We start from the raw sequence: 27,318 nt of genomic DNA, 5'->3' as shown, positions 1-27,318 counted from the left end.
AGTCATTCAAATATCATGTTAAACACTATTATTGCACAAAGAGTGAGTCCATGCAACTTATGTGACTTGTTAAGCAAATTATTAGTCTTAAACTTATTTAGGCTTGCCGTAACAAAGGGGTTGAATACTTATTAACTTAAGACATTTCAGCTCCTCATTTTTAATTCATTTGTAAACATTTCGAAAAACATTATTCCACTTTGACATTATGGGGTACTGTGTGTAGGCCAGTGACAAAAAAATAATAATAATCGCAATTTAATTTTAAATTCAGGCTGTAAAAGAATAAAATGTCAAAAAAGTCAAGGGGTGTGAATACTTTCTTAAGGCACTGTATGAGGCTATGAACCAGTGGTTCTGATGGCTCAGTTGATTAGTTATGGCATGGTAGTATAGATAGTTAAGGGTTTGAGTCCCACACAAGCCACATACAAAATGTACGTGATTTGGAATCAGACCTTGGTTAAATAGCATGCATATGTAAAACACTTTCTAACAACTGAGCTCCTGGGATTTAGTTCAAGTGCAATGGAATTTTCAATTGTCCCACATCTGCAAACTCCAATCACACCTGTAGCTCCTTGTAGAGGCGGTCCAGTTCACCCACAGAGCTCTGGTTGTCGTGGAAGGAGTCCATCTTGCCGTTCTTGAGCATCTCCAGCTGTCTGCTGAGCTCCTCCACCTTGGACACAGCCACCACCAGCTCCTTCTGCTTCTGTTGGAACAGACTGTTCATCTGCTCTATCTCCTCCACTAAAGACGAGAGAGAGGAGGTTAGAACCAATCGATCAGTCAGTCATCCTACACAAATCCCCCAATCAATTCACCGCTCAATCAATCCAAACAACAACCAATCCCTCGCCCATTCATAGCAACACTGTGCTCACCTAGCTTGCCGTTGCTGAGGCGTTTTTGCTCCACCTGGCCCTTGATGGCCCGGACCTTCTTCAGCCTGGTCTCCTGGTTCTCCACATTCTCCTTGAGACGCTGCAACTTCTCCTGCTCCGACGCTTGCTGCTGCTGCCTCATGTAGCGCAGACGCTGCTCCTAAAGACAGGGGGAATCGAGAGGAGAGAGGAGAGATTGCGGTATTACAGTGTTTTTGCTGCCTCTGCTGTGGCTTCAGGTAGCAGACACTGCTCCTGTGGAGGGGAGAGTAAGAGAAAAGAAAGAGGATGGTTACGGAGGATTGCTGTTTTATAAACCATAGCAGCTGCTCCTACACCTTCCCTGAACAAAGTCATTTTTTTACTTCATCATTTAATTGACAGCCTACTATATAATTTTAAATGTATGTAATTTTGGTGTGATGACCTGTTTTCAATTATATTAAATGCTGCTTTTCTGGCATGCTATCCTGCCAAATATACAGTACCTGTCATTAGTTATAATTTAACATTTGAATATCACTACAGTCAAAGTTTAACAATGAACTACTCATTGTGCCATAAACGTGACATGAATCTCCTGAGAAAGGTTATACTTTAAAACAATAGTGTATTTTCCAGCAAGGCATGTTAACTTGGCCGCTCTCCTGCTTGATCAAATCAAATCAAGCTTTATTTATACAGCACATTTCAGACATGGAATGCAGTAAGGCATGGAGGAGATGCAGAAAATAGTAAAAATAAAGAAAAACCCTTGAATGAGTAGGTGTCCAAACTGGTACTGTATATGCCAACTTGCTCTCTCAGAATAGCATAAAGGACCTGCAACTTTGACTTTCTCCACTTCCTCTCTGCCTTTCTGCAATTTCTCTTAAATTTATTAGTTTCCTCACTCATCCAAGCGATGTGGCCTTTTTCAACTTTACTGGAGCTATGGCATCAATGGTTGCCCTTAATTTGCTATTAAAGTTATCAATTAAATCATCACAAAAGGAAGGTGTAATATCACTCAAGACAATGACTTTAGCATAGTTCTTAAGGCCAATAGACAATAGTTCAGATACATCAGTAAAGAAAGTGGGTTAGTGCCTTGGTGATCTATACAGGGTTATGGCCAGTACTGGTGGCTGACATTTAAACAGTAAAACATGATGCTTAAAACACCCAAAGTTGCCAAGCAAAATGTCCTTACAGCGGAGACCATTAGTAAAAAATAGAGGCTGACCTCACACCCTTTTTCCCCTTTCCTGTTAGAATATGAAAAGCTGTAGTCCGGGGGGTAAGATTCAATAAGAGCAGCACTACAGTCTGATGACAGCCATGTTTCAATGAGACACATGCAATCAACTTTGCGCTCAGTAATGGAGGTCATTCACAAGAAAGCACACACACACACACACACACACACCCACACAAAACCCGACAATTCAAACACACACACACACACACACACACACACACACACACACACACACACACACACACACACACACACACACACACACACACTTTTACATTCATCATTTGCTGCTGCTACTGTTCTTTGTTTTACTATTATTGTTATCTATCCTGATGCCTAGTCACTTTACCCTGCCTTCGTGTACATATCTACCTCACATTCCGCGTACCTTGGCACATTGATCTGGTACTGGTACTCCCTGTATATAGCTCCATTCTTGTGCATTTTATTTTATTCCTTGTCTTACTATTTTATTAAATGTTTTTTATTATTATTATTTTTTTTAACTCTGCATTGTTAGGAAGGGATCATAAGCAAGCATTTCACTGTAAAGTCTACACCACTTGTATTTGGTGCATGTGACATAACATGTTTTGATTTTCCTGTTTGTTACCTTCTCAAGGTAACTCAAGGTCAAGGTCATCCCATGAACCAGATGCTTCATCAAAAGGGTTATCTTGCAATCTCTTCCTATTCCTTAAAAACCTTTTTCGCTCCCTGATAACCCCCCCTTCTCAACTTATCTCTATCACTTTGTCCTCACCTTTAATCGTCCCTCTTTGTCTCTCACCCCATCTCCGTTTTTCAATCTCTCCATTTATTTCCATCACTTTACCCACCCTCTTTCACTTTCTCTTGCTCTCTCAGCATCTCTGTCTTTCATCCGACCCCACTTGCTCGCCCTTGCATTCTTTCTTCATCCATGTCTCATTAGCCCCTTTCCATCCCCCCTCTCTTTCTTTCTACCCTCCCTCGTTACCTTGGAGGCGAGGAGTTGCTGCTGTGCATCTATCTGCTGCTGCTGTCTGGCAGCCATTTCCTGCAGCTCAGCCAGAGTCATGTCCATCCGTGGGGCCGACACCTGCACAACAGAAAGAGAGTCAGCTACACACGCCAACGCACACGCACACGAGAGTTGGCCAAGTAAGACAAACACTGAATAGTCTACGTACAAATACCCTCTCTCTCTCTCACTCCAAAACAAGGGAAATATGTGTTTTGCATCTGTCAGGACAGGCCTGAAGCCAAGTAGAACAAATACAGTCTCTGCATGTGGGTAAATAGCACAAGCTCAAATATAGGGATTTTTTTTGTGCAATTGGTGACACAGGAGTAACCAAACCTGTTTTTCCCGCTCCTTCTCTTTGGAAGCTATAGCTGTTACAGGTTTAAAAGTCTGAAACTAACACCAGCATACCAAGAGCAGGGAGAGGAAATGGTCAAACATAGCCCAGTCCAACGACTCATAGGATAGGAAATGTACATGTACACTCTGCAATTAGCAACTGTATACTGCACAAAGTGAGTGACTGAATGAAACACTTTTCAAAAGGTCTCCAAGTGTTTGTCTAAAGTCAATGGTTTCGGGACTCACCCCGTTCTCCATCCGTCTATCTGAGGGGCTCTTCACTCCATTCCTCTTTGAGTCTGATCCTCGGGAGCCACCTGAAACACATGTTCAAAACCTCAGTCAAAGACACTCGGAGAGAAGAGTAAAGTAGCAGTTTTTTTGGGGACTGGGAACGTTAAAAAGCCACCAAGTCTGTTTTGGAAACTATGAGAAACTCTCGCAAAGTGTTCGTTGGAATTACAGCTGATATGAGTGACTGAAAAAGCGATTGCTCACTCAGATACCATACACTGACACACGTTCTGCAAAAGGTTCCTTCAGCTGGAGAGTAGGGTTCACAAGGAGGTTACACAAATACAGACTGGCCAGCATTAGCAACGAGCTAAACCACTCAGCCAGCACAAAGAGATCAGTGTCGGCAGAGACAGGTCATAATCTCCAAATTTACTACAGCACTCTGGGTTTCTGAGGAGCTGCTCATCGAGTCAGAATGTGTGTATGTGCACATGCGTAGCGTATTTGTGTGGTTGGGGAGGTTTTAGGGAGCCAATGAACCTGATCTAATCCCTTGAGCACCGGCCCTAGATAAAGCCTTTACCAACTAACTTAAAGAATAGTTTTGGACAACCTCTGTTACAATCATGGGCTATGCCTGGGGACTACTCAGGGGCAAAATAATACGCTAAACTAACTCTGGATAAATAATTAGCCTACAAGCTAATGATATCACATTGGCAAATTAACTTAATAGGCTACTTTGTTAACTTAATGGAGCAAATAGCCATCTCTTTTGGTAGCTAGCTAAGCTCACTTTATGAGAAAGAAGAGAGATGGGAGAAAAAAAGGCTAAGCTCTCTCTATAGGAGAAAACACAATGCTTAGTTAGCTGATTGTATCACAAGGCTAACTAACACGGCTAACTAACTCTATCGGAAAGAACGCAATGGGCGCCAACTACGAAGACATGGCCTAAGTACAAACAAGCTAACAGTGTGGGGAAAAAAGAGCAGGCTAAAATGGCCAGAAAGGAAAACAGCCATCTAATCCCAGAGCCAGATCCAAGCTGTGAGGGGTCAAGGGCTTAGTAGTTACGCAATGAGGGGCTGAGAGGATCCCCACCACCAGAGGACTAACTCATTTATAGAGATGTGATTTGAACACCCCTTCACAATGACAGCCTTGGAGCATTAGGTCAATGAAGGCTTGTCTGGGATTTGAAGACTTGTAATAGAAATCTGTAGGCATATGTGGATCAAGGGGGTCTTAGGCTTCTGTTGTACAATCCATGCCTTGTGGGGAGGGAGGGCCATCCGAGTTTCTACTTTCTAACAACTTGTTAAGTAATTGACAACAGGGCTGTGTCTTTACACTGTCTGGTGTGTTTATGAACATGTGTATATACAGTACAAGTCCAAAGTTTGGACACACCTACTCATTCAAGGGTTTTTCTTTATTTTTACATTTTCTACATTGTAGAATAATAGGGAAGACATCAAAACTATGAAATTACAGCTTTGCACACTCTTGGCATTCTCTCAACCAGCTTCACCTGGAATGCTTTTCCAACAGTCTTGAAGGCATTATATGCTGAGCACTTGTTGGCTGCTTTTCTTTCACTCTGCGCTCTAACTCATCCCAAACCATCTCAATTGAGTTGAGGTCGGGTGATTGTGGAGGCCAGGTCATCTGATGCAGCACTCCATCACTCTCCTTCTTGGTTAAATAGCCCTTACACAGCCTGGAGGTGTGTTGGGTCATTGTCCTGTTGAAAAACAAATAATAGTCCCACTAAGTGTAAACCAGATGGGATGGCGTATCGCTGCAGAATGCTGTTGTAGCCATGCTGGTTAAGTGTGCCTTGAATTCTAAATCAATCACTGACAGTGTCACCAGCAAAGCACCCCTACACCATCACACCTTCTTCTCCGTGCTTCACGGTGGGAACCACACATGCAGAGATCATCCGTTCACCTACTCTGCGTCTCACAAAGACAAGGCGGTTGGAACCAAACTCATCAGACCAAAAGGACAGATTTCCACCGGTCTAATGTCCATTGCTCGTGTTTCTTGGCCCAAGCAAGTCTCTTCTTCTTTCTCATGTCCTTTAGTAGTGCTTACTTTGAAGCAATTTGACCATGAAGGCCTGATTCACGCAGTCTTCTCTGAACAGTTGATGTTGAGATTTGTCTTTTACTTGAACTCTGAAGCATTTATTTGGGCTGCAATTTCTGAGCCTGGTAACTCTAATGAACTTATCCTTTGCAGCAGAGGTAACTCTGGGTCTTCCTTTCCTGTGGCGGTCCTCATGAGAGCCAGTTTCAACACAGCGCTTAATGCTCTTTGCATCAAGATTGACGGACCTCTTTTCTTACTTGAACTATTCTTGCCATAACATGGACTTGGTCTTTTGCCAAATAGGTCTATCTTCTGAATACCACCCCTACCTTGTCACAACACAACTGATTGGCTCAAACGCATTAAGAAGGAAAGAAATTCCACAAATTAACAAGGCACACCTGCTAATTGAAAAACATTCCAGGTGACTACATCATGAAGCTGGTTGAGAGAATGCCAAGAGTGTGCAAAGCTGTCATCAATGCAAAGGGTGGCTACTTTGAAGGTTCTCAAATATAAATATATTTTTGATTTAACACTTTTTTTGGTTACTACATGATTATATATGTGTTATTTAATCGTTTTGATGTCTTCACTATAATTCTACAATGCAGAAATTAGTAAAAATAAAGAAAAATCCTTGAATGAGTAGGTGTGTCCAAACTTTTGACTGGTGCTGTATGTGTGGTGTGTGGCATGCTTTTGTTCTTCTGTATCCATCTCATCCTGTTAGGTGGTTGGGAACTAACCTGATTCTCTGCTGGGTGCTCGGTCGTGACGCAGGAAGAAGCGCACCTCTGCCCTGTGCTGTCCCCAGCGCTGAAGCACGTCCAACATCCGCTCCCCATCTCCTACAGGTCGCTCTGATGGGGAGAGTGGAGGTGGGGAGGAGAAGAAGGGGTTAGACTAGAGAACACACACTCACAGGTTTAGGATGTTATGGAATCGAGTTAGTGGTGCTTGGAGAAACAATAAACCAGCACAAATATTTGCACCACCCAAGATTTGGAAATAATGACATGGGCACCTTCCTATAAAATGAAAAAGTTTAAACCCACCATCATCCTAAAAAAGATCAGTGTTTAATTCTAACCCTGCCTAGCAGTATTGATGTGTTTTACATCATTGGTTTAAAGTGACAGGAGTAGAACAAATGTACACGCATGCAACTGCCAATCCAGCACCCATGCATTGGACAAACATACATTCATCTGTAAATGTTAGTAATTTAGTCTCAAAAGAAAAGCAGTCAATGTGTGTGTCGTATGACATGTGTCGTGTGGTTTGTGAATCCGATCAGACCCCACTGACTGACTGGGGGACGCTAGTCTACATTTTGAGGATATGCATTTAATCAAGACTTAAGTAGCAAAACTTGAAATTGTGTTTTTTTTAAACATTGGATAAAAGTAGAGACATAGCTAGAAAATGGTACATCATACACTACAGCTGAGGAACACTGGGAAAGTAATTCTGCTTTGAAAGTTGAAAAACGTGTAACCCCACTTGAGAAAATGGCCCTTTGTCATGTATACACAGGGAGTCAGGGAGCAGGTGCAGAAGTCGAGTTGAATTACAATGATGAAAGGCAAATGAACAAAACAGGAGTTGCGTACTGAACATGAAAACAAACCAATACTGCCTGAAGACTGAGGCTACTGAGGGCTAAATAAAAGGGGAAGTAATCAAGGTACTGATGAAGTCCAGGTGTGCATAACGATGGTTGCCAGGTGTGTGTAATGTGGGTTGCATAACTGGTATAATTTAACGCCAATAAACCTATCCGTTTGAACATGAATTCAGTATATGTCAATCTAGCAAACCAGGCAACAAAACGCAACTTTCTAAGCAATGTTTTGGTTCGTTTCTAGCTTGTTAGCTAGCTAGCAAAATGTTAAGTTAGCAGGCTAGCCAGGTCAAATAATGACCACATTATATAGCTGACAACGTCTTAACTTCAGCTAATTTGTATTCATTATTACAGGAAAATAAACTCACAACAAGTTGATGGCAAGCTAATTACAGAAAATAGTTTATGGATGTGATCATGATGAAATAAAAGCAGGGCATTCTCCCGGAGAATTTTAGAACTTGGCCTAACGTTGTATCCTAATTTGAATTTGGCGCAGATCATGTTGTTCTTCACGTTACTATCTCTGGTAAACACACACTATATAAACTAACATCTAAATGTACTTGTCACAGGATACAGAAGGTGTAAACGATACAGTGAAATGGTAACTTGCATAGTGGAGTCTTTTGTTTAGACATGTAGCAATTCAAATGGCTCTGAGATACAAATAATAATACTACACAGATCATACATGTAACTTTAGCTAGCGAGCCAGCTAGGTCATGTTAACTAGCTAGCTAACAGTACTCTTTAACTTGATGGAAACGACTTTCGGGAGAAAATTTGAGAAACTTATAATATCTGAAAATGTAGCAAACTAGACTCAATTACCAGTAACCATGGATGAACTTCTCCCTCTCTGTCACGGATGCCATGGTTGCCCTTAGTTTGAAGATGTAATCCGGAGACAGGTTTTTTATACAACAGCCTTCGTGTGTTCTCTTTGACTCCCTCCACATATTTGCAATCAAACGCCAGAATGTTCTCCATCTCCTTAGCTATCACACTCTGCTTCCACCGGGCATTCCACTGATTTCAAAACTGTCCTCCAGAAAGTGGAGAGCAACACTTTTGTAGTTAATTGTGATATCTTTAAAAAAAGCTGTGTTAGGGGCCTCCCGGGTGGCGCAGTGGTCTAGAGCACTGCATCGCAGTGCTAGCTGCGCCACCAGAGTCTCTGGGTTCACGCCCAGGCTCTGTCGCAGCCGGCCGTGACCGGGAGGTCCGTGGGGCGACGCACAATTGGCCTAGCGTCGTCCGGGTTAGGGAGGGTTATTGGCCGGTAGGGATATCCTTGTCTCATCGCGCTCCAGCGACTCCTGTGGCGGGCCGGGCGCAGTGTGCGCTAACCGAGGGGGCCGGGTGCACGGTGTTTCCTCCGACACATTGGTGCGGCTGGCTTCCGGGTTGGAGGCGCGCTGTGTTAAGAAGCAGTGCGGCTTGGTTGGGTTGTGCTTCGGAGGACGCATGGCTTTTGAGCCTGTATGGGAGTTGTAGCGATGAGACAAGATAGTAATTACTAGCGATTGGATACCATGAAAAATGGTGAGAAAAGGGGATTAAAAAAAAGCTGTGTTAGAAAGGATTACCTACACATAGAGTAGCCCTTTGTTATTAGACAGAAACGTGCTACATGGCAGACCAATCCGAACTCATCTCTCGGCATGCCCAGCCCATCCATTATCTCTAACAAGCATGGCTAGTGGGAAGGTTCCTGACTTTTACCGTGGCTAAACCAACTAGGCTCGTAAATGTAACAACTGTATTCGTATTTACAGATGGCATACACATTTCTTATTAAGGCAGTTCACGTTCCAGAAGGCATTTCTACCAAAAAACACATTTAGATTAAAAAAATACATGTTTACATTCAAATGCCTCTCCAGTGAAGTAGTGACACGTGACATACGCATAGCTTCCTGAAACGAGTCACATTTTCACTTCATGTCCCAGAGAGGTGGTGCCTCAGGGAAGGATAAAGATATGTTGTTGATGCTTTCAGCTGAGCTGGTTCTGATCCAACAGGCCTATTAGTCAACCACTCCAACCTTTAACACCCTCATCTATCTTCTCTTCATTATACAGAAGTACTAATCACATAGTTGATTATTGCAGCAATGTATTTAGAATGTTCCAACCACATCGTTCATGTTGTCACTCTTAACAAAAAAAAGGACAGTCAAATAATCAGGACATTACACACTAGGGTAGGGCAGTATCCAGATTTTCATACCGTCATACCGTTTCTGTATCATACCGGGGCATACGGTATTACCGGAATTGCACACAACGTGTGCTAATGTTTTTGACGAATAAAACAATTTAGGCAACAGGGATCTTGATCCAGGAGGGGTTTGAATGTCTCTGCTGTAACCAAAAATCTTGATCTTGACATCTAGGCACTTAGCTAGCAAGTTAGCAAACCAAATATTTTAGGAAAAAAAACTGTATAAACAGTATATCGCCCAAGCCTAGAACACACAGAAAGTTTTACATCAGTGCAGACCGCAAAACAGTGTGCAACTGTTTTTTTAGGGAATAACACACCCAGTTTATTAGCAACAGAGACACAGACAAAGTTTAGCTCCTCAGAGGAAGCATCAAGTCTGGCCAGTTGGCACACAGTCAGCACACCTCTATTCTTTGTGTGCTTTCCAAAATAGTATTTTGTCTCAACACACTCTCTATTTATGTTTCATATGCTCTTGAAGTTTGATTAGAAGATTAGCCTAGATGTGTTCCTCATGTAATCACTAGATCATAGGTATTGTTACTGGTCCAGGTTCCTTATTTCACAGACCTCTACAGGTGTTAGTTGTCAGATTGACAGGATCCACAGGTGTAAAGGGGAGAAGGCTCACCAGATCCGCGCCACATCTCAGCCAGGTGGCATTCTGTCTCTCCGGGCTCCTTACACAGCTCCACCACGTCCCGGCACAGCGTCTCCAGGGTAACGGGCACCTCGGTAAAATGCTGGTCATTGTTACTGAGGTACACTGTCAAGAACATCTGAGGGGCAGAGATAGACAAACACAGGATATTAACATGATGACATGAAATTCTGGGCCGGCCATCTTAACAATAATCTGAGATATCTACTGCAGGCCTCATCCTCCACCCGTTCTGCCAGTCACATTCTGCTAAAGGTCCTCAAAGCTCACACATCCCTGGGTCGCTCGTCTTTTCAGTTCGCTGCAGCTAGCGACTGGAACGAGCTGCAACAAACACTCAAACTGGACAGTTTTATCTCAATCTCTTCATTCAAAGACTCAATCATGGACACTCTAACTGACAGTTGTGGCTGCTTTGCGTGATGTATTGTTGTCTACCTTCTTGCCCTTTGTGCTGCTGTCTGTGCCAAACAATGTTTGTACCCTGTTTTGTGCTGCAACCATGTTGTGTTGCTACCATGCTGTTTTGTCATGTGTTGCTGACTTGCTATGTTGTTGTCTTTGGTCTCTCTTGTTGTGATGTGTGTTTTGTCCTATATTTTATATATAATTTTTTTATCCCAGCCCCCGACCCCTAAGGAGGCCTTTTGCTTTTTGGTAGGCCGTCATTGTAAATAAGAATTTGTTATAAACTGACTTGCCTAGTTAAATAAAATTAAACAAATAAATAAAAATAATGGATTGGCTTTATATAGCGTCTTTCTACCTACTGAGGTACTAAAAGTGCTTAGCATTGTAATTTTGACCATTATTTTGGCTTCCATGGCTATGCTCCCATAGGATGACAATTCCCAGATCCACAGGGCAAGAGTGGTCACTGAATGGTTTGAAAACGATGTCAACCATATGCCATGGCTGTCTCAGGTACCAGATGTCAACCCAATTGAATGCTTATGGGAGAATCTAGAGCGGCGCTAGAGATAGTATTTCCACCACCATCAACGAAACACCAGATTATGGAATATCTCGTCGGCAGAATGGCGTCGTATCCCTCCAATAAAATTCCAGACACTTGTAGAATCTATGCCAAGGTGCATTTAAGCAGTTCTGGCTCGTGGTGTCCCAACGCCCTACTAAAGATACTTTATGTTGGTGTTTCCTTTATTTTGTCAGTTACCTGTGTGAGCGCACACACACACACACAGTACCAGTCAAAAGTTTGGACACACCTACTCATTCAAGGATTTTTCTTTATTTTTACTATTTTCTACATTGTAGAATAATAGTAATGACATCAAAACTATTCAATAACACATATGGAATCATGTAGTAACCAAAAAAGTATTAAACAAAATATATTTAAAATGTGAGATTCTTCAAAGTAGCCACCCTTTTCCTTGGCATTCTCTCAACCAGCTTCACCTGGAATGCTTTTCCAACAGTCTTGAAGGAGTTTCCACATATGCTGAGCACTTGTTGGCAGCTTTTCTTTCACTCTGCAGTCCAACTCATCCCAAACCATCTCAAATGGGTTGATGTTGGGTGATTGTGGAGACCACAATTGACTTTTTCCAGATTGACTGAACTTCATGTCTTAAAGTAATGGACTGTCATTTCTCTTTTCTTATTTGAGTTGTTCTTGCCATAATATGGACTTGGTCTTTTACCAAATAGGGCTATCTTCTGTATTCCACCTCTACCTTGTCACAACATAACTGATTGGCTCAAAAACATTAAAAAGGAAAGAAATTCAACAAATTAACTTAAGGCACACCTGTTAATTGAAATGCATTCCAGGTGACTATCTCATGAAGCTGGTTGAGATAATGTCAAGAGTGTAGAAAACTGTCATCAAGGCAAAGGGTGGCTACTTTTAAGAACCTCAAATATAAAATACATTTAAATTTATTTAACACTTTTTTTGGTTACTACATGATTCCATGTGTTATTTCATAATTTTTATGTGTTCACTATTACTCTACAATGTAGAAAATAGTAAAACTAAAGAAAAATCCTTAAACGAGTAGGTGTGTCCATATAAACACACTGAAAATAGAAAAACATTAGGAACACCTTCCTAATATTGAGTTGCACTCCCTTTCGGCCTTACAACAGCCTACATTTGTCGGGGCATGGACTCTACAAGGTGTCAAAAGCATTCCAAAGGGATGCTGGCCTATGTTGAATCCAATTCTTCCCACAGTTGTGTCAAGTTGGCTGGTGGACCATTCTTGATACACATGGGACACTCGAGCGTGAAAAACCCAGCACTGTTGCAGTTCTTGACACATTCAAACCAGTACACCTGGCACCTACTACCATACCCCGTTCAAAGGCACTTACATCTTTTGTCTTGCCCATTGAACCTCTGAATGGGCACACATACACAATCCATGTCTCAATTGTCTCAAGGCTTTAAATTACTTCTTTAACCTGACTCCGCCATTTCATCTACACTGATTGAAGTGGATTTGACAGGTGACATCAATAAGGGATCACAGCTTTCACCTGGATAGTCTGTCATGGAAAGGCCAGGTGTTCCTAATGTTTGGTACACTAAGTGTATAGTGCATTCGGAATGTATTCAGATCCCTTCACTTTTATTTATTTTTGTTACATTACAGCCTTATTCTAAAATGGATTAAATAGTTTTTCTCGTCAATCTACACACAATAAACCATAAAGAAAAAGCAAAAAAACGGTTGACATTTTTGCAAACATATTAAAAATGTTAAACAGAAATAACTTATTAACATAAGTTTCAGACCCTTTGCTCTGAGACCTGAAATTGAGCTTAGGTGCATCCTGTTTTCATTGATCATCCTTGAGATGTTTCTACAACTTGATTTGAGTCCCCCTGTGGTAAATTCAATTGATTGGACATGATTTGGAAAGGCACATACCTGTCTATATAAGGTCCTACAGTTGACAGTTCCCATAAGAGCACAGATGTGACGCTTGGCATTCAGGCCAAATAGTTCAATGTTGGTTTCATCGGACCAGAGAATCGTGTTTTTAGGTGCCTTTTGGCAAACTCCAAGCGGGCAGTCATGTGCCTTTTATTGAAGAGTGGCGTCTGTCTGGTCCCTCTACCATAAAGGCCTGAGTGGTGGAATGCTGCAGAGATGGTTGTCCTTCTGGAAGGTTCTCTCATCGCCATAGAGGAACTCTGGAGCTCTGTCAGAGTGACCATCGGGTTCTTGGTCACCTCCCTGACCAAGACCCTTCTCCCTCGATTGCTCAGTTTGCCCGGGCGGCCAACTCTAAGAAGAGTCTTGGTGGTTCCAAACTTCTTCCATTTAAGAATGATGGAGGCCACTGTGTTCTTGGGGACCTTCAATGCTGCAGGAAAATGTTTTGGTACCCTCCCCTGATCTGTTCCTCAACACAATCCTGTCTCGGAACTCTAGGGACAATTCCTTTGACCTTATGGCTTGGTTTTTGTTCTGACATGCACTGTCAACTGTGGGACCTTATATTGACAGTTGTGTGCCTTTCCAAATCATGTCCAATCAATTGAATTTACAACAGGTGGACTCCAAGTTGTAGAAAAATCAAGGATGATCAATGGAAACAGGATGCACCTGAGCTCAATTGAGTCTCATAGCAAAGGGTCAGAATACTTATGTCAATAAGGTATGATTTAAATGTTTTATAAATTAGCATAAATTTCTAAATAACTTTTTGCTGTGTCATTATGGCGTATTGTGTGTAGAATGCTAGGGATAAAAAAAAAATAGAATAAGGGTGTAATGTAGCAAAATGTGGAAAAGTCAAGGGGTCTGAATACTTTCCGAAGGCACAATGTTCAAAGGAGTGGGCTCCACACACGTCACTGGATCTCAATGGTCTAAAATGGGTTCCTATCCTTGTGTGGCTTTAAGTGAGAGCACCAGAACAGTTAGAGCAGATTCCAAAAAGGCATCAACTACATTCCATTCACTTATTCTGTCTTTTCAGAACACTGACATTGTCCTAACTAGGTAGCCATACTTCTACGAGTCCATTCTAACCATAAATGTTCTCTCTTTTTAAATGTGCAGGTGTAAGTAATCAAAAGTAACCGCCCAATACAAACAATTAAAATCACTGCTGATGATGCAGATAATCGAGGTGGTCCAGACCTAACCAGTAGCTTTGGTAAATTAGGACGCAAATGGACACTTTATAGAACAATTAGGTAATAAGCCATAGCTCATGCTTGGCTTACTACAATAGGGTGATGGGGGGGTTGTAAATGAAAGGGTCACAGTGGTTTCAGTGATTCACGCCAACCCTCCTAAGTACCACCCCAGATAAAGAGAAAGGGTTAACAATGACAGACAAATCTCTCACAAACGTCACCTAAAAGGGGAGCCCCCTGCCCTCATTAAGTTCCTAAACACTGAAGAGTTTTTAGTTGCTGTTGTTTTTTTGTCCTGGTCCTAGATCTGTGCTTAAAGCTTATCCAAGATCTGTGCCAAATATCTGGGATCAGCCTTTGCGCAGAAGGGAAACCTCAACCTCGACCCAGCACTCCACTTCTTTACAAGCATTTCACTACAACCGCAATAACATCTGATAAATGTGTGTATGTGACCAATAAAATTAGATTCGATTTTTGAACCACTGGACTACAGCGTGTGTGGATCATTCAACAGCTCTAGGAGGGTAGAAGCTTCAGCTTTGCAGGAGGGGTTTGCCAGATTTGCTCTGCAACGTTTCAAATAACAGTGACCCAGATACATGATCGTTTATGGCTGCTTGGTTGTTGTGTGGGGGCAACAAATCATGTAAGACAAGCATGGAGTTCCCTTTGAGCTTCAATGCAATAGATTAGCCCTTTAAATGTGCTTTAAATCCCAGCAGGACAGGAAAAGTCACCCAGAAATCACTACAGGCAGCAGTTGACAACATCAGCTCTTGCAAGGAATGTAGGACATCCAGAGGACTCTGTTAATGCTAGGAGAGAGGGATAGGGAGGGGGAGAGAGAGTGTAATGAGAGAGAGAGAGCGAAAGAGTTGTGACATAAGGTAAAGCCCTCTGGGGCTCAGCACTAAAGTTAATGATCCAGACAGACCATGCCATTGCGCTCTCTCTCAGCCTACACTGGATGAGTTGGCACTTGGTGGCTTCTACTCCTGACCTTCATCCCCCTCCCTACATCTCTCCCTCTCTTTCACACAAAATACATTGTATGTAAAATACTTCTGAATATATCACGAGAGAGGAAGAGGAAGAGATTAGAGAGGAGTGGTGGATACAAAAAATATACAGTACTGCATATTATGGCCAGTATATTGCCCATTTGTTGCCAACAAGTAGCACATACAGTTAATTTTCAAAATTAAAGGAAACACGAGTAAATGAGGGAGACAAAGTATATTGAAAGCAGGTGCTTCCACACAGTTGTGGTTCCTGAGTTAATTCAGCAAATAACATCCCATCATGCTTAGGGTCATGTATAGAAATGCCCAGTTACCCATTTTTTTGGCTACCATGGCTAGGATAGATCTGTGACTTTCAAAGAGAGGTCTCAAAGGACCATAGGGGGTTTAAAGGGTGTGTGTGTCTCAATCACCAGATCAACCAAATTGAACACTTATGGGAGATTCTGGAGCGGTGCCTGAGACAGCATTTTCCACCACCATCAACAAAACACCAAATTATGGAATTTCTCATGGGAGAATTGTGTCACATCTCTCCAATAGAGTTCCAGACACTAGACTCTATGCCAAGGTACATTGACGTTGTTCTGGCAGCTCGTGGTGGCCCAATGCCCTATTATGTCAAGTTGTTAGCGTTTCCTTTATTTTGGCAGTTACCTGTAAATTCCATTTATTTTATCAATGTCCTGATGAAACAATTTTCTACGACGTTCATTCTCTTATGTCAACATGATCTATAATAATGTTGAAGTTAATACAAATGCTAGAGCAGAACGGGAGAGTGGAAGTGCAGTAGAAAAGTGCACTAAAGTGTGGAGAGTGGTGCTGAGACACTACCCCAGAGCTCATTAAAATATTCATTAACGCCACAGCCAGAGAAATAAACACAGGTCAATAAAAACCTAATGAGTCGATGAAGAAATAACAAAACAGCATAACAGCTGTTTAACGAAGCAGAGCAAAAAATGTCTAAGACAAATAGGCCTACATTAATCTGATATTCCTATTCAGTATCAAAACAATTAACCCAAGCCATAAAAAAGCAATGTACTAGTCCAGTGGCTCACAACCTTTTTCGGTTAATGTACCACCAACTGAGTTATGCTCTGCTCAGAGTATCCCTGAAGTACCCCCTCATGTGCATTTTACCAGTAAGCCTATGGTCTCATGAGTCTTCTCAAGTATCCTCTGGGGATAGGCGAAGTACCCCCAGGGGTCCTAGTACCCTGGTTGGGAACCACTGACTGTACTAGTCTAAACCTTGACACTTTCACCCAAGAGAGAGCGTAGCAGCTTCAGCATCACCGTAGATCTCCAGTAACACACAGGCCAAGGGTACTACATGGTCTGAATGGAGATAAGACACTTCAGGGACAAAAACCTGCACAGGTCAGCAATCAGGAGCAATGACTAAGGTACAATAGTTATACACTATCAAAAACATAGCCTAGTATATTAGCCCTGAAAGTGAAGGTTTAATTTCAGTATCATAACCAAAAAAAAGAGGGGATGGAACCAGATGCTGTGCTGCATTACCCACTTGAGGAACATGGGTGGTTTCTAATAATGTCCTAGAAGAGTGTGCCAGCTGCCAGTCAAATTATAGATAGCAGGTGCATACAATATCCTGTTGTGACTAGACAGGCATGGGTCTGTCTGATGAAAGCCGCTGGTACGCAGAACAACATCAAAGCCTGTCTGTCTGTCTGATTCATTTTATGAAAGCACTTCTGAGAGCAGGAGAGCAGCCACAGCTGATGACACTACCGTACCCTCCCAGGGGGTTCCTGTGTGCATGTGTGTGTGTTGCGTGCATGCTACATCCTGCTGCCCTTCCAAACAAGATTGACCAAGTGGGAAATGTTGTGCCTTTCTCACACACACCACCCACCCACCCGCCCACCCACCCCTCCCACCCACCCACCCACACACACACCTTGTAGAGTCATGATGACCTAGCCCAATGGGATTGAGGTATTGACTGGCCTGATCTAAGATCAGACTGGTCTACTCCCAATCCTAACGTTAACCATTAAGGCAGATTGCTGGGGGAACGGCTTATCAGGCCTCTGCAGTTGTTTAGGCATTCTTTCAGATCTACTGGGTTTAAAATAGCCAATTACAAGAAGTAGGATGAGGGCAGTGTGTGTGTGTGTGCCGCTCCCACTCAAACAGAATGAACACGTTACCTACGACACATGTGGTGCTGCAAAAGAAATACGATTTATGTAGGCTACACTGTCCAGCAAAATAAGGGTCGATACTACTGTATGTTATTCTCCTTTAGTACAAACTCAATATCTATTTCGTTGAGTTACCATGAGAGAAGGGGGGGGTATCAAAACTGTCCCCTTAGCAGTTTGCATTATCAGATCCCCAGGACTAAACATGAGGCATAGTAAGAGTTATAGACTTCAATGTCAAAGTAACTAGTTAATAACTAAAGGCCTGCTTAGAGAGCAAACATCAATACCACCGTGTGCACCTAGTCAGAGTTACCTACGACATGCTGCCGGGTCCCATACGCACATATGCATGCACACACAGTCTCTGTCCATTACATATATTCCTAGGGTGATAAAGCGATCCAGCTAGGTCTTGTTGAGCGACGAGCCCCCTCTAAGGAAGTCAATAGACTGCATCAAGACAGGCTGCATCTTTCGGTGTGTGCATCTGTTTTTCCGTCCTCTCTGCAGAACTCTGGGCCTGAAGACTTGGATCTGCTCCAGCTGGGCAGTCCTTCAAAAACGCATGGCAGAATATTCTATACATTATTCCTTTTCATCTACCGCCACTAAAGGGGAAGACAGAGGAGGGAAGGTCATTGGTGAGAGCGGTAGCTAACAACTTGTGCTGTAGTCTGCAGTAGGCTACGTCACTGCCTACTTAAATTCAGCATAACCTCCAGTCTCTGTCTGCACTGCACCATGTTTCCCTCCAAACTCCTCCTTTCATGGTCTCTCCATTCTGCATTTTATACTGTGATGTGAGGCAACTATGAGCCTTCTACAAGAGAAAAGAGAAATGGGAGCCAAATTAATCTGAATGAGCCAACTAACAAGAATCGTATTTTTCCCTAACCTAGACAAACTTTTTTTTTTTTCACTAGGCAAATGAGTTGATCAACAACCCCAATCCCATTTATTGATATTTTAGAAGGGACAAGTTAACCTCTACGGGATCGGTTGAGCTAACGTGCGCTAATGTAATTAGCATGACGTTGTAAGTAACAGAAAAGTTTCCTGGACATAGACATGTCTTATATGGGCAGAAAGCTTAAATTCTTGTTAATCTAACTGCACTGTCCAATATACAGTAGGTAGTACAGTGAAAAATGACCATGCTATTGTTTGAGGAGTGCACAACAACAACAAATGTATCATGGCAACTGGTTTGATACATTCACCTCTGAAGGATAATAATATACTTATATTCAGTAATCTTGCTCTGATTTGTCATCCTGAGGGTCCCAGAGATAAAATGTAGCATAGTTTTGATTGATAAAATCCATTTTTATATTCAAATATAAGAACTGGGTTCTACGGTTTGAATCCCTGCTGTCTCTGGCTCCACACCCACCACGCCCGGCCATCTAGACGTGTGAAAGTTAGTGTATAAAGCTAATGATCCATCATGTATGACATTCCTGCTAGTGTGTAAACAAAAATTTTGTATTACCATATCATTTTTGTATGTTCTCTATAGTTATGTACTTGAATGCGTATCAATTGACCAATTCAGCACAAATATGGTCCAGTATTGCAACGCTTCACTGGATCAATCTGAAACTGCACACACTGCTGCCATCTAGTGGCCAAAATCTAAATTGCGCCTAAACTGCAATATTATAGTATGGCCTTTTTCTTGCATTTCAAAGATGGGGGGAAAAATGCTTTTTATTTATTTGTATTATCTTTTACCAGATCTAATGTGTTATATTCTCCTACATTAACTTCACATTTCCACAAAGTTCAAATTGGTTCCTTTCAAATGGTATCAAGAATATGCATATCCTTGCTTCAAGTCCTGAGCTACAGGCAGTTAGAGTTGGTTGTCATTTTAGGCGAAAATTTATACAAAAATAAATAAAATAAAAAATAAAAAAGGTCAGATCCTTAAGAGGTTTTGATTTCTTTATTAAGCTGAATTTGGAACAAGCAGGATAAAATATAACGAGATCATTGGCACAGGTGAGTGAGTGTAGGACCCAAATTCCTCTGACCAACCCTGGCTGCTGCAGTGCTCTGCTCTGGCCTCTCTCATCCCCATGGGTGAACGAGGATTAATGCCCCTGACATGACACCCAATGTCCTTACTGTGTCAGTCTCTCTACAGTATAGTCACACACCCTTGCCCCTTTCACCTGAATCCACCACTCTGGATTCTATGCCAGGTAAGTAGACACCTGGTCGGGTGATTCTATGGTGCTGTGCCTTCTCCCTTCTTCTGAAGGGTCAGATTCAGTAGCTACACCTAAAACCATTCTCATTCAGCTGCTATGGGGAGGAAATCCATTCAGAACATTTATGACTGAGGCTATTCAGCAGAGTCTCCAGCTGTAAAGTACATGACACAGTAACCTATCTAGATATTAATATTTAGCATATAACATAATCACTCCTCTACAAATCACTTCCAGGGATTTATTGGGATCAAAAAGGGGCTTGGGTGGTGGACATGGCAGAAGCACCATCAGCCCGTCTGAATTTTAGAGGCCCCATCTTGGTGGCGTAGACATTTTTAAACCCATTTCCTTCAATTCTACAAATTTCTCCATGGAGCTGAGACAAGTTTTTGTAGTTTTAAAGCAAATTTCCTGCATTTCTCCGACTCTGGCTCTTATTTTGGTGATTGTTAGTTCTCAAAGATTAGGCCTATATTATTTACAAATTGTATAGGTCCATACTTTATATCTGTTTCAATCTTTTAAGTTTATACTGAAAGTGTTTTTCTGTCCCAAAATGTCTAGGGACACTCAACGAGGGGCTATGTTCTCTGGAAAATAGTACCAGACGTGGAAGGTGTGTTCCACAACACATGACCTTCCATGGCATTGCACTATTTTCTAGAGAACACAGAGCCCTGAGTTGATTAGTATGTTTAAATGAACATTTTAGCCCTTAGAAATGTATTAATTTGCCAGTAGAAAGGTGACAACATCCACTGAAGTAGCTAGCATGTTTACTAGCTAGCTCGACTCTGCCGCACGAGCATGCTTTTGCGGAACAGCCGATAGCGCGCTGGACTTCGGGCTAGAAAGTCGAGGGAAAGAGACCTGCTCCCTGCTGTTTCATTACATTGGTGTCAGAAGTGATCGGACCTTGCATCCATGACAGTGCGGGTGCTTGGACGGTGAGCGCGTTCCTGTAAGACGTAGAGTCGCAAGCTAGCGAGAGGACGCGCTCTTTGAAAGGAGGGAGTAGTGTAACGACCCTGGGTTTATAAGCGCGGAAATCGGCTCTGCCGCACGAGCATGTTTTTGCGGCACAGTCGATAGCGAGCCGGACCTCGGGCTCGAAGGACGAGGGTTCGAGACCTGCTCCCTGCTGTTTCATTACACTATTATGAAAATCGAAATAACATGTAAGAACTTCAAAACCATACAATTATACCATGCGTTAAATGGAAATAATGCACGCTCTAGAATGCCCTTCAAGCCAACCAGAAACCGGTCGCAACGTGTCACAGTAAATGTATAATTATTTCATTAATTACTGGAATTGATTTTGGCCAAGTGCAACTGCAATCTGTTCAGTGCGCTCTCTGCTTAGCAGCAAGTGTCTCTGCTCAGGTTGGCAGCTGCGCGAGAGGGTGGAAGATGCCGAAGTGCTTCGGTTTACCAGATCTTTTTTCTGCAGTTTCTTCAGCAGCAGATGATGCGCTGTCAGACACTGGCTTGTCATTCCAACTCGCCATCATGTAATGGACTCAATTTAGCCACAGGTTCTGACTGAGCTCAATTGTCATGAAACGCAAATACAGCGATGTGTTTCTCTTGGTTTAATACAAACTTAGAGAAATAACGAGGAGCGCCCACAATCTGTTTTGTACAGGGAAGTGCTTAGTAATGAGTCTCTCAAAACGAACAGATTTTAATGACAGGTCCTGACCAAACATCCACTGCATGACGGTAAACCCATGGAGTTTTTTCAGAACAGGGCAGAATGCTTCAGGAAACAGTGCTTCGACAGTGGAAAAGTAAATCAGCTAGCAAGGCATTTTTGTCATTTTATAACAAGTGACGATAAGCAGAAGGGAGAACTATTTCTCATAGTAGTCGATGCGAGTTTATCTTTCAAACAATCCCCTTGTACACACCTAATAGCGAGCTACCTAACTTTATCCAAAGCAAGCTATCTAGCTACTGATAGTGTTGCACTAAGTAACAGTACAGATGAAGATGGCAAAAAACTGTTGCTGTTAAAATACAAGTAATCATTTTTATTCGGAACTGGAATACACTGATTGACACAAGATGCTTTTTGATGCAAACACACACAGTTCTGGGTTGCTCATTTACAGCAGGAAGCGATATCCTGCCTAGCTGAGAAAGCAGTAGATGTTCTGATCCAGTTTGGCACCAGAAACCTATACGAGTCAAGGTTCTCATCTCTGGCACACTTAAGAAACAGACTCCATGCTGAGCATGACCTCAGGGTTGCACTGTCAAAACCTGAGCCCAGAATACACCTGCTTGTTGAAAACTTCAACCAGCCACACACCTCTCATTAGGACTGCGAGTGTGTTTTCTGGTCTACATCTGATTGATGTGATCAATCAGTTAGGAATTGTAATTATTTATGTATTTTAACAGCAACAGTTCCAACCCAGACAGATATGTAAGAGTGTTTTTAAGGGGGAAAAATAAACATGAATAGCTATTTATGGGTATTTCATTTAATTGTTGTTAGTCTATGTTGCATTGTTAATGGGCATAAGAGCAATGAAATGTACCGATATGTACATATAGTTGCATGTTTTCGAAAACTTGGGTCCAGGAAAACACAGAATTTCTCATTTGGGTCTCAGGCTTAAAGTTAATGAATATATTTATAAAACTGTGGTTGGAGCACAGAATACTGATTGGTTGAAAGCCGTGGTATATCAGACCGTATACCATGGGTATGACAAAACATTTATTTTTACTCTAATTACGTTGGTAATCAGTTAATAATAGCATTACGGCACCCCGGGGCTTGTGGTATATGGCTAATATACCACGGCTAAGGGCTGCTTCCAGGCCTTATTGCTTAAATATTCTACACTGTTTGGACTAAGACAATACAAAAAAATGCCCAAAGATTTCAATGGCAGAAAAATCCATGACACCAGGCCTATTTTATTATTAAAAAGGCATTGCTTTTTTCCCAACTAGCCTTCAGCAGTTGATTAATTATGGTCCCATGATCATTTCATGTGGAGGTCCATTTGTTTACAGTTGTATATGTGTCCTTGAATCTCCCAGCCTAGCCAACCTCCACCTGACTGGTGTGAATGTCAGGTGTTGCATAAGAAGGAGCCCTCCCAGAGAGTCAACACAAAGCCAGTCAGTCACCACACAAAGAAAGCCTCCTCAAGTTTCTGTTGACATACAGCAAAGTAAAGCAGGGCTGCTCACAACACTACCTCATTTTCCCACCATTCTATCACCACAAGCCTAGTTTGATGTGGTTGTTGTTTTGGTTGATTAAGACAATATGTTTAAGTCAACATTGAACACTTCATTGCTGTTTAGGAACAAATGTGTATAGGTTTAAGAACTCATTGTAACAGTATACATTTTGAAATAATTCAACATGAGATGGCCAATAAAGAAAGTTAGGCCTATAGGCTAACCAGTATTACCTCTTTAGCCTTCAAAACTGTAACATGGCAGGGGTTAATCAATTCAAAACCACACTAACCTTCCTCAAATAAACCTGGGAAAAAACAAGCTTTGATTACAACACTGTGTACACAGCTCAAGACCAAATGTGTTAATCACTGCTAGCTGTGACAGAAGGTAAATCAGAGTAAAACTATTGTGTACAACTAGCCTACACCCACAATGTGCCAATAAATGGAGAGCATCTCTTTTCATAGACCGACAAGACACACATAATCACCTATTCCACACTATCATAAAGAGTCGCTGCTCATTGTCCTAAGAAAACAGTGACCCCCTTTATCACCCTCCCCCACTCAAGCCAGCCACAATGCTGCTACATTCTAACTCCCACAGAGCACTGTACAAGCACAGACAATACCTCATGTTCTAACGTGGCTATATTGTGATAGGGATTATGCTGATCATACTAATAGCACAGAGTAGATGCTAACACACCAAAAACGCGTGCACATACGGACACACCCCAGCGGGCCCAAGGTCTCCTGTGCCTATAAAGAGCTACATGGTATAGTAAGAATAAGGATTTATATTGATCTCCATGTGAACGGAGGTTGCTGATAACAAATGGCTGGGTGTGAATAGTGGCGCTAGGTCATATCTAGCAGACAGGAGTCATCCTGAGAGTACTCTGTCACTGCTGCCTGACAATATGATTCATTCACTCACTCATCCAGTTACTGGAAAGGGAGGAATGAGGGGGAGAGATGCACAACACTGCAGGATACCCGTCTGTATAGTAAGTAATACTCTATTTCAATAAAAGTGTTGAAAGATGGAGCTCAGCACTGCAGCAAAAGGAATGGATCTCTCATGTTGGCAGGGGTCCACATTACCAACTGGTATGTGTGGGAATGATCACTTCATCCCACTCCTGCCAGCAGCTTTTTATTCCGTACCCACTCGTTTTTTGTCCAACTCCCACCCGCTCTCGAACCCAACCACAGTCCTGCAATGTTATTTTAGGTGTATGTGACACAGCTCACTTGCCAACCATGGTCCCAGCAATTTTGCACACTAAAGGCTAAATCAAAATGTGCTAAAAGGAATAGGTTAAATTAATAGAGATTCTCACGTGGCCCAATATATTAGGCTATCGGTATTACTGGGCTATATCAGCCAATAGGCTAAACGCAGTTTGAAGGGAGAAGAGTTGAGAGAGCAGACACTTGCACTTTCTCTTGAGATAGGCTATACGCAAAACTTGTCTTTTAGTAGTGGGACGATTTTCAGATGGGATCAATATTTATTTCTAGGCAATGTAGTTCACTATTGCCTAATCATATTTTAGTTAATTTCCTTGGAAAGATAACTGCCACCTGATTCTACACCCATGCATAGACAAAGGCAGCCTACTCTTTCATATAGCCAGAGAAGAGGCAAAGCAAGAGGGTTTACTCAGCCCAAAAATCTGTCCACTTTAAGCAGATAATTATTAAGCAAGCAGTTTTTGTATGAGGGGGGGGGGGGGGGCGGTCCCTTTTGGAATTTGAAATGGCCTATGCATATTCAGAAAGCTAGCATGACATCTCACTCTCCATTGAACACAGACAGATGACGTCAACACCCATCATCGAATATTTAAAATAAATATTCAAATAACAAGATGTATCTAACAATTCCAAGCTAGGAATAGCGGTGCGCTTGACAGCCCGCAGTTCCACTCTGTGGTCAAGAAATTCCATTCTTGCGGAGACAAGCATCTCGTCAGTATCTCTGCTATAGCCGCACTCTAGGAGCTCCGATGCAATAATTGAATAACCAATGTTTCGACAGAGAAGCTGTCTTCATCAGGCTATAATGGCTACTGAACTTGACGCAGTCAATTCTGAGTCTGTGAATAATGGAACAGGGCTGCTTTTAATACAATAGGTAGAAAATAATCGTGTCATCCAAAAGTTCTGTCTGACCACCCGCAGCATGTAAAAAAAGACCGCGCGGGAATTATCTGTCGGGACCTGCAATTCTGTCGGGAATGCAGCACTCTACTACAGAGTTGGTTGGTGACTTGTTCAAGGAAAAACAATACCTGCCACGTTCAAAATGATGTATCTGTGTCAAAACTATCGGATTAATGAGCTTTTGAACAAAGATCGATGAGAAATGCTCAATCTCCTATGGACATAAATGTAGACACTCGGGTGATTGATTATGCATTAGGCTTCTCTACAAGTCCTTAGTGCTGTGTATGGGTTTTCCCAATGTAAACAATAATAATAGCTTCCTAGTGAATAAATAATTGAAAGGTTTCCCACCATAAAAGTTTTAGCCTAGCGGGCTCTACAAAAACATCAAGACGTGCCGTTTTTATAAGAACGAACACTATCTGAAAATCTGTTAAATATCTAGAATTTGTCGTGAATTAGGCAGCCTACCATTAAATTGCATCAACCCTACAGAAAGAAAGTCACACACACACACAATACATACAATTAAAACGGTGTAAATTGTAATGTGTAACGTGTAATGCAACTTGAGTTTTTCTTTATGACTGAAAACACATTGGTGGAGATAACAACAATGTACCCAACAGTATGGCTAGGCCCCATGTGTCAATTTAATGCCCGACGAGAACGCTACAATGTTGCGTAAGATATCTCTACCATAGAAGCAAATAGGCGAGTATGGTGACAACTTTTCTCAAGCAATTAAAGGCAGAATTTCTCACCGGCATCATTTTAGCCTCGTACCGCATTTAACCAGTTAAATAATTCCTTGGATCGTAGTATCTAGGAAAGCTGGTGGCGTTGCAGCTCAATGTATTTTTAATCCTGATCCTGTCCCGTAGTCTGTCCAATATAATCGAGTCGATGAGTTCTCTTCTTGTTGTTGAATTGTAAAAAAGGCCAAAGATAATACAATGTATTTCGTTGTCTAATAGCCTAATCAGTCTCCTCTCTTCAAATGCCGTGGACCTGTTGTAACAAAATGCAAGGCCTTCTGAAAAAGAAAGTTTTTAGTGGCGATTGTATTGCTTAGAAGTTGGTAGTCGTGTACGGAAACGCATTGCGTTCGAATCTCAAATTATTGCCTGGCCATTACCCAAACCGATCAAATAACACGGATATGTGCGAAGATTTTGTTTATATATTTTTGCAATAGTTTCCCGAGAACGTAGGTGCCTATCCAGCCTGAAACACCGCTGACAGCGTACTAGTTCGGTGGAGTGCTAGCAGCCTATCCCAGAGTGACGTAGCAGGAGGCAACTCATCCCATTGGAATTTAAGCCCCGCCTCGTTTCAGACAATGAGGGAGTTCGATTAAGCTAAACCGGGTGCAAACAGTGAGGGAGCACACTGCACCAAATTCCCTAGTTTCAGACTAATTATCCTTCAACCTCGGAAGACTCTAGCCACTTCCATGCCAGTCGGAATAACGGAAGTGTTATCTCTGAACACTCAAGTTGGTTTCTCCATCGACTGTAGGATAAGGGGAACATGGTGCGTAAAATCAAATCAAATCAAATGTGTAATAGTAATTGTACAATTTGTAAAGTAATAGTTAACAAATTACACAACATATACCCAATACACACAAATCTAAGTAGGAATGAATTAAGACTATGTACATATGGATGAGCAATGTCAGAGCAGAACGGACTAAGACACAGTACAATGGTATAGAATACAGTATATACATATGATGAGAAATGCAAGATATGTAAAATGACATACCCAAATCTCCCTGCCTGTAGCTCAGGCCCTGAAGCAAGGATATGCACATTCTTGGTACCATTTGAAAGGAAGCACTTTGAAGTTTGCGGAAATTCTTTGTACCAGATTTTGGCCACTAGATGGCACCAGTGTGTGCAAAGTTTTAGACTGATCCAATGAACCATTGCATTTCTGTTCAAACTGTTGTATCAAGACTGTCCAAATGTGCCTAATTTGTTTATTAATAACTTTTCATGTTCAAAACTGTGCACTGTCCTCAAACAATAGCGTGGTAT

At 42.0% G+C, this 27,318-nt stretch overlaps 1 protein-coding gene across 3 annotated transcripts in view; it reads right to left on the bottom strand.

The window, feature by feature from the left end:
• LOC129857260 (apoptosis-stimulating of p53 protein 2-like) overlaps positions 1-26,560 on the bottom strand; it is a 53,097-nt gene extending 26,537 nt beyond the window's left edge. For all 3 annotated transcript variants that reach the window (XM_055925317.1, XM_055925326.1, XM_055925334.1), the window contains exons 1-7: positions 26,038-26,560; positions 10,307-10,454; positions 6,562-6,675; positions 3,722-3,792; positions 3,107-3,208; positions 888-1,047; positions 572-753 (exon numbers count right to left, since the gene is read on the bottom strand). In XM_055925317.1, the coding sequence (XP_055781292.1) occupies positions 572-753; positions 888-1,047; positions 3,107-3,208; positions 3,722-3,792; positions 6,562-6,675; positions 10,307-10,454; positions 26,038-26,064 (804 nt within the window). In that variant the 5' untranslated portion in view covers positions 26,065-26,560. The remainder of the gene's footprint in view (positions 1-571; positions 754-887; positions 1,048-3,106; positions 3,209-3,721; positions 3,793-6,561; positions 6,676-10,306; positions 10,455-26,037) is intronic.
• Between the last annotated feature and the right edge of the window lie 758 nt (positions 26,561-27,318).

Source organism: Salvelinus fontinalis, chromosome 1, assembly GCF_029448725.1.
Source record: "Salvelinus fontinalis isolate EN_2023a chromosome 1, ASM2944872v1, whole genome shotgun sequence".
In the NCBI taxonomy this organism is placed as follows: domain Eukaryota; kingdom Metazoa; phylum Chordata; class Actinopteri; order Salmoniformes; family Salmonidae; genus Salvelinus; species Salvelinus fontinalis.
The sequence above is the reverse complement of the archived record's forward strand: the minus strand, read 5'-3'. Positions and strand labels throughout refer to the sequence as shown.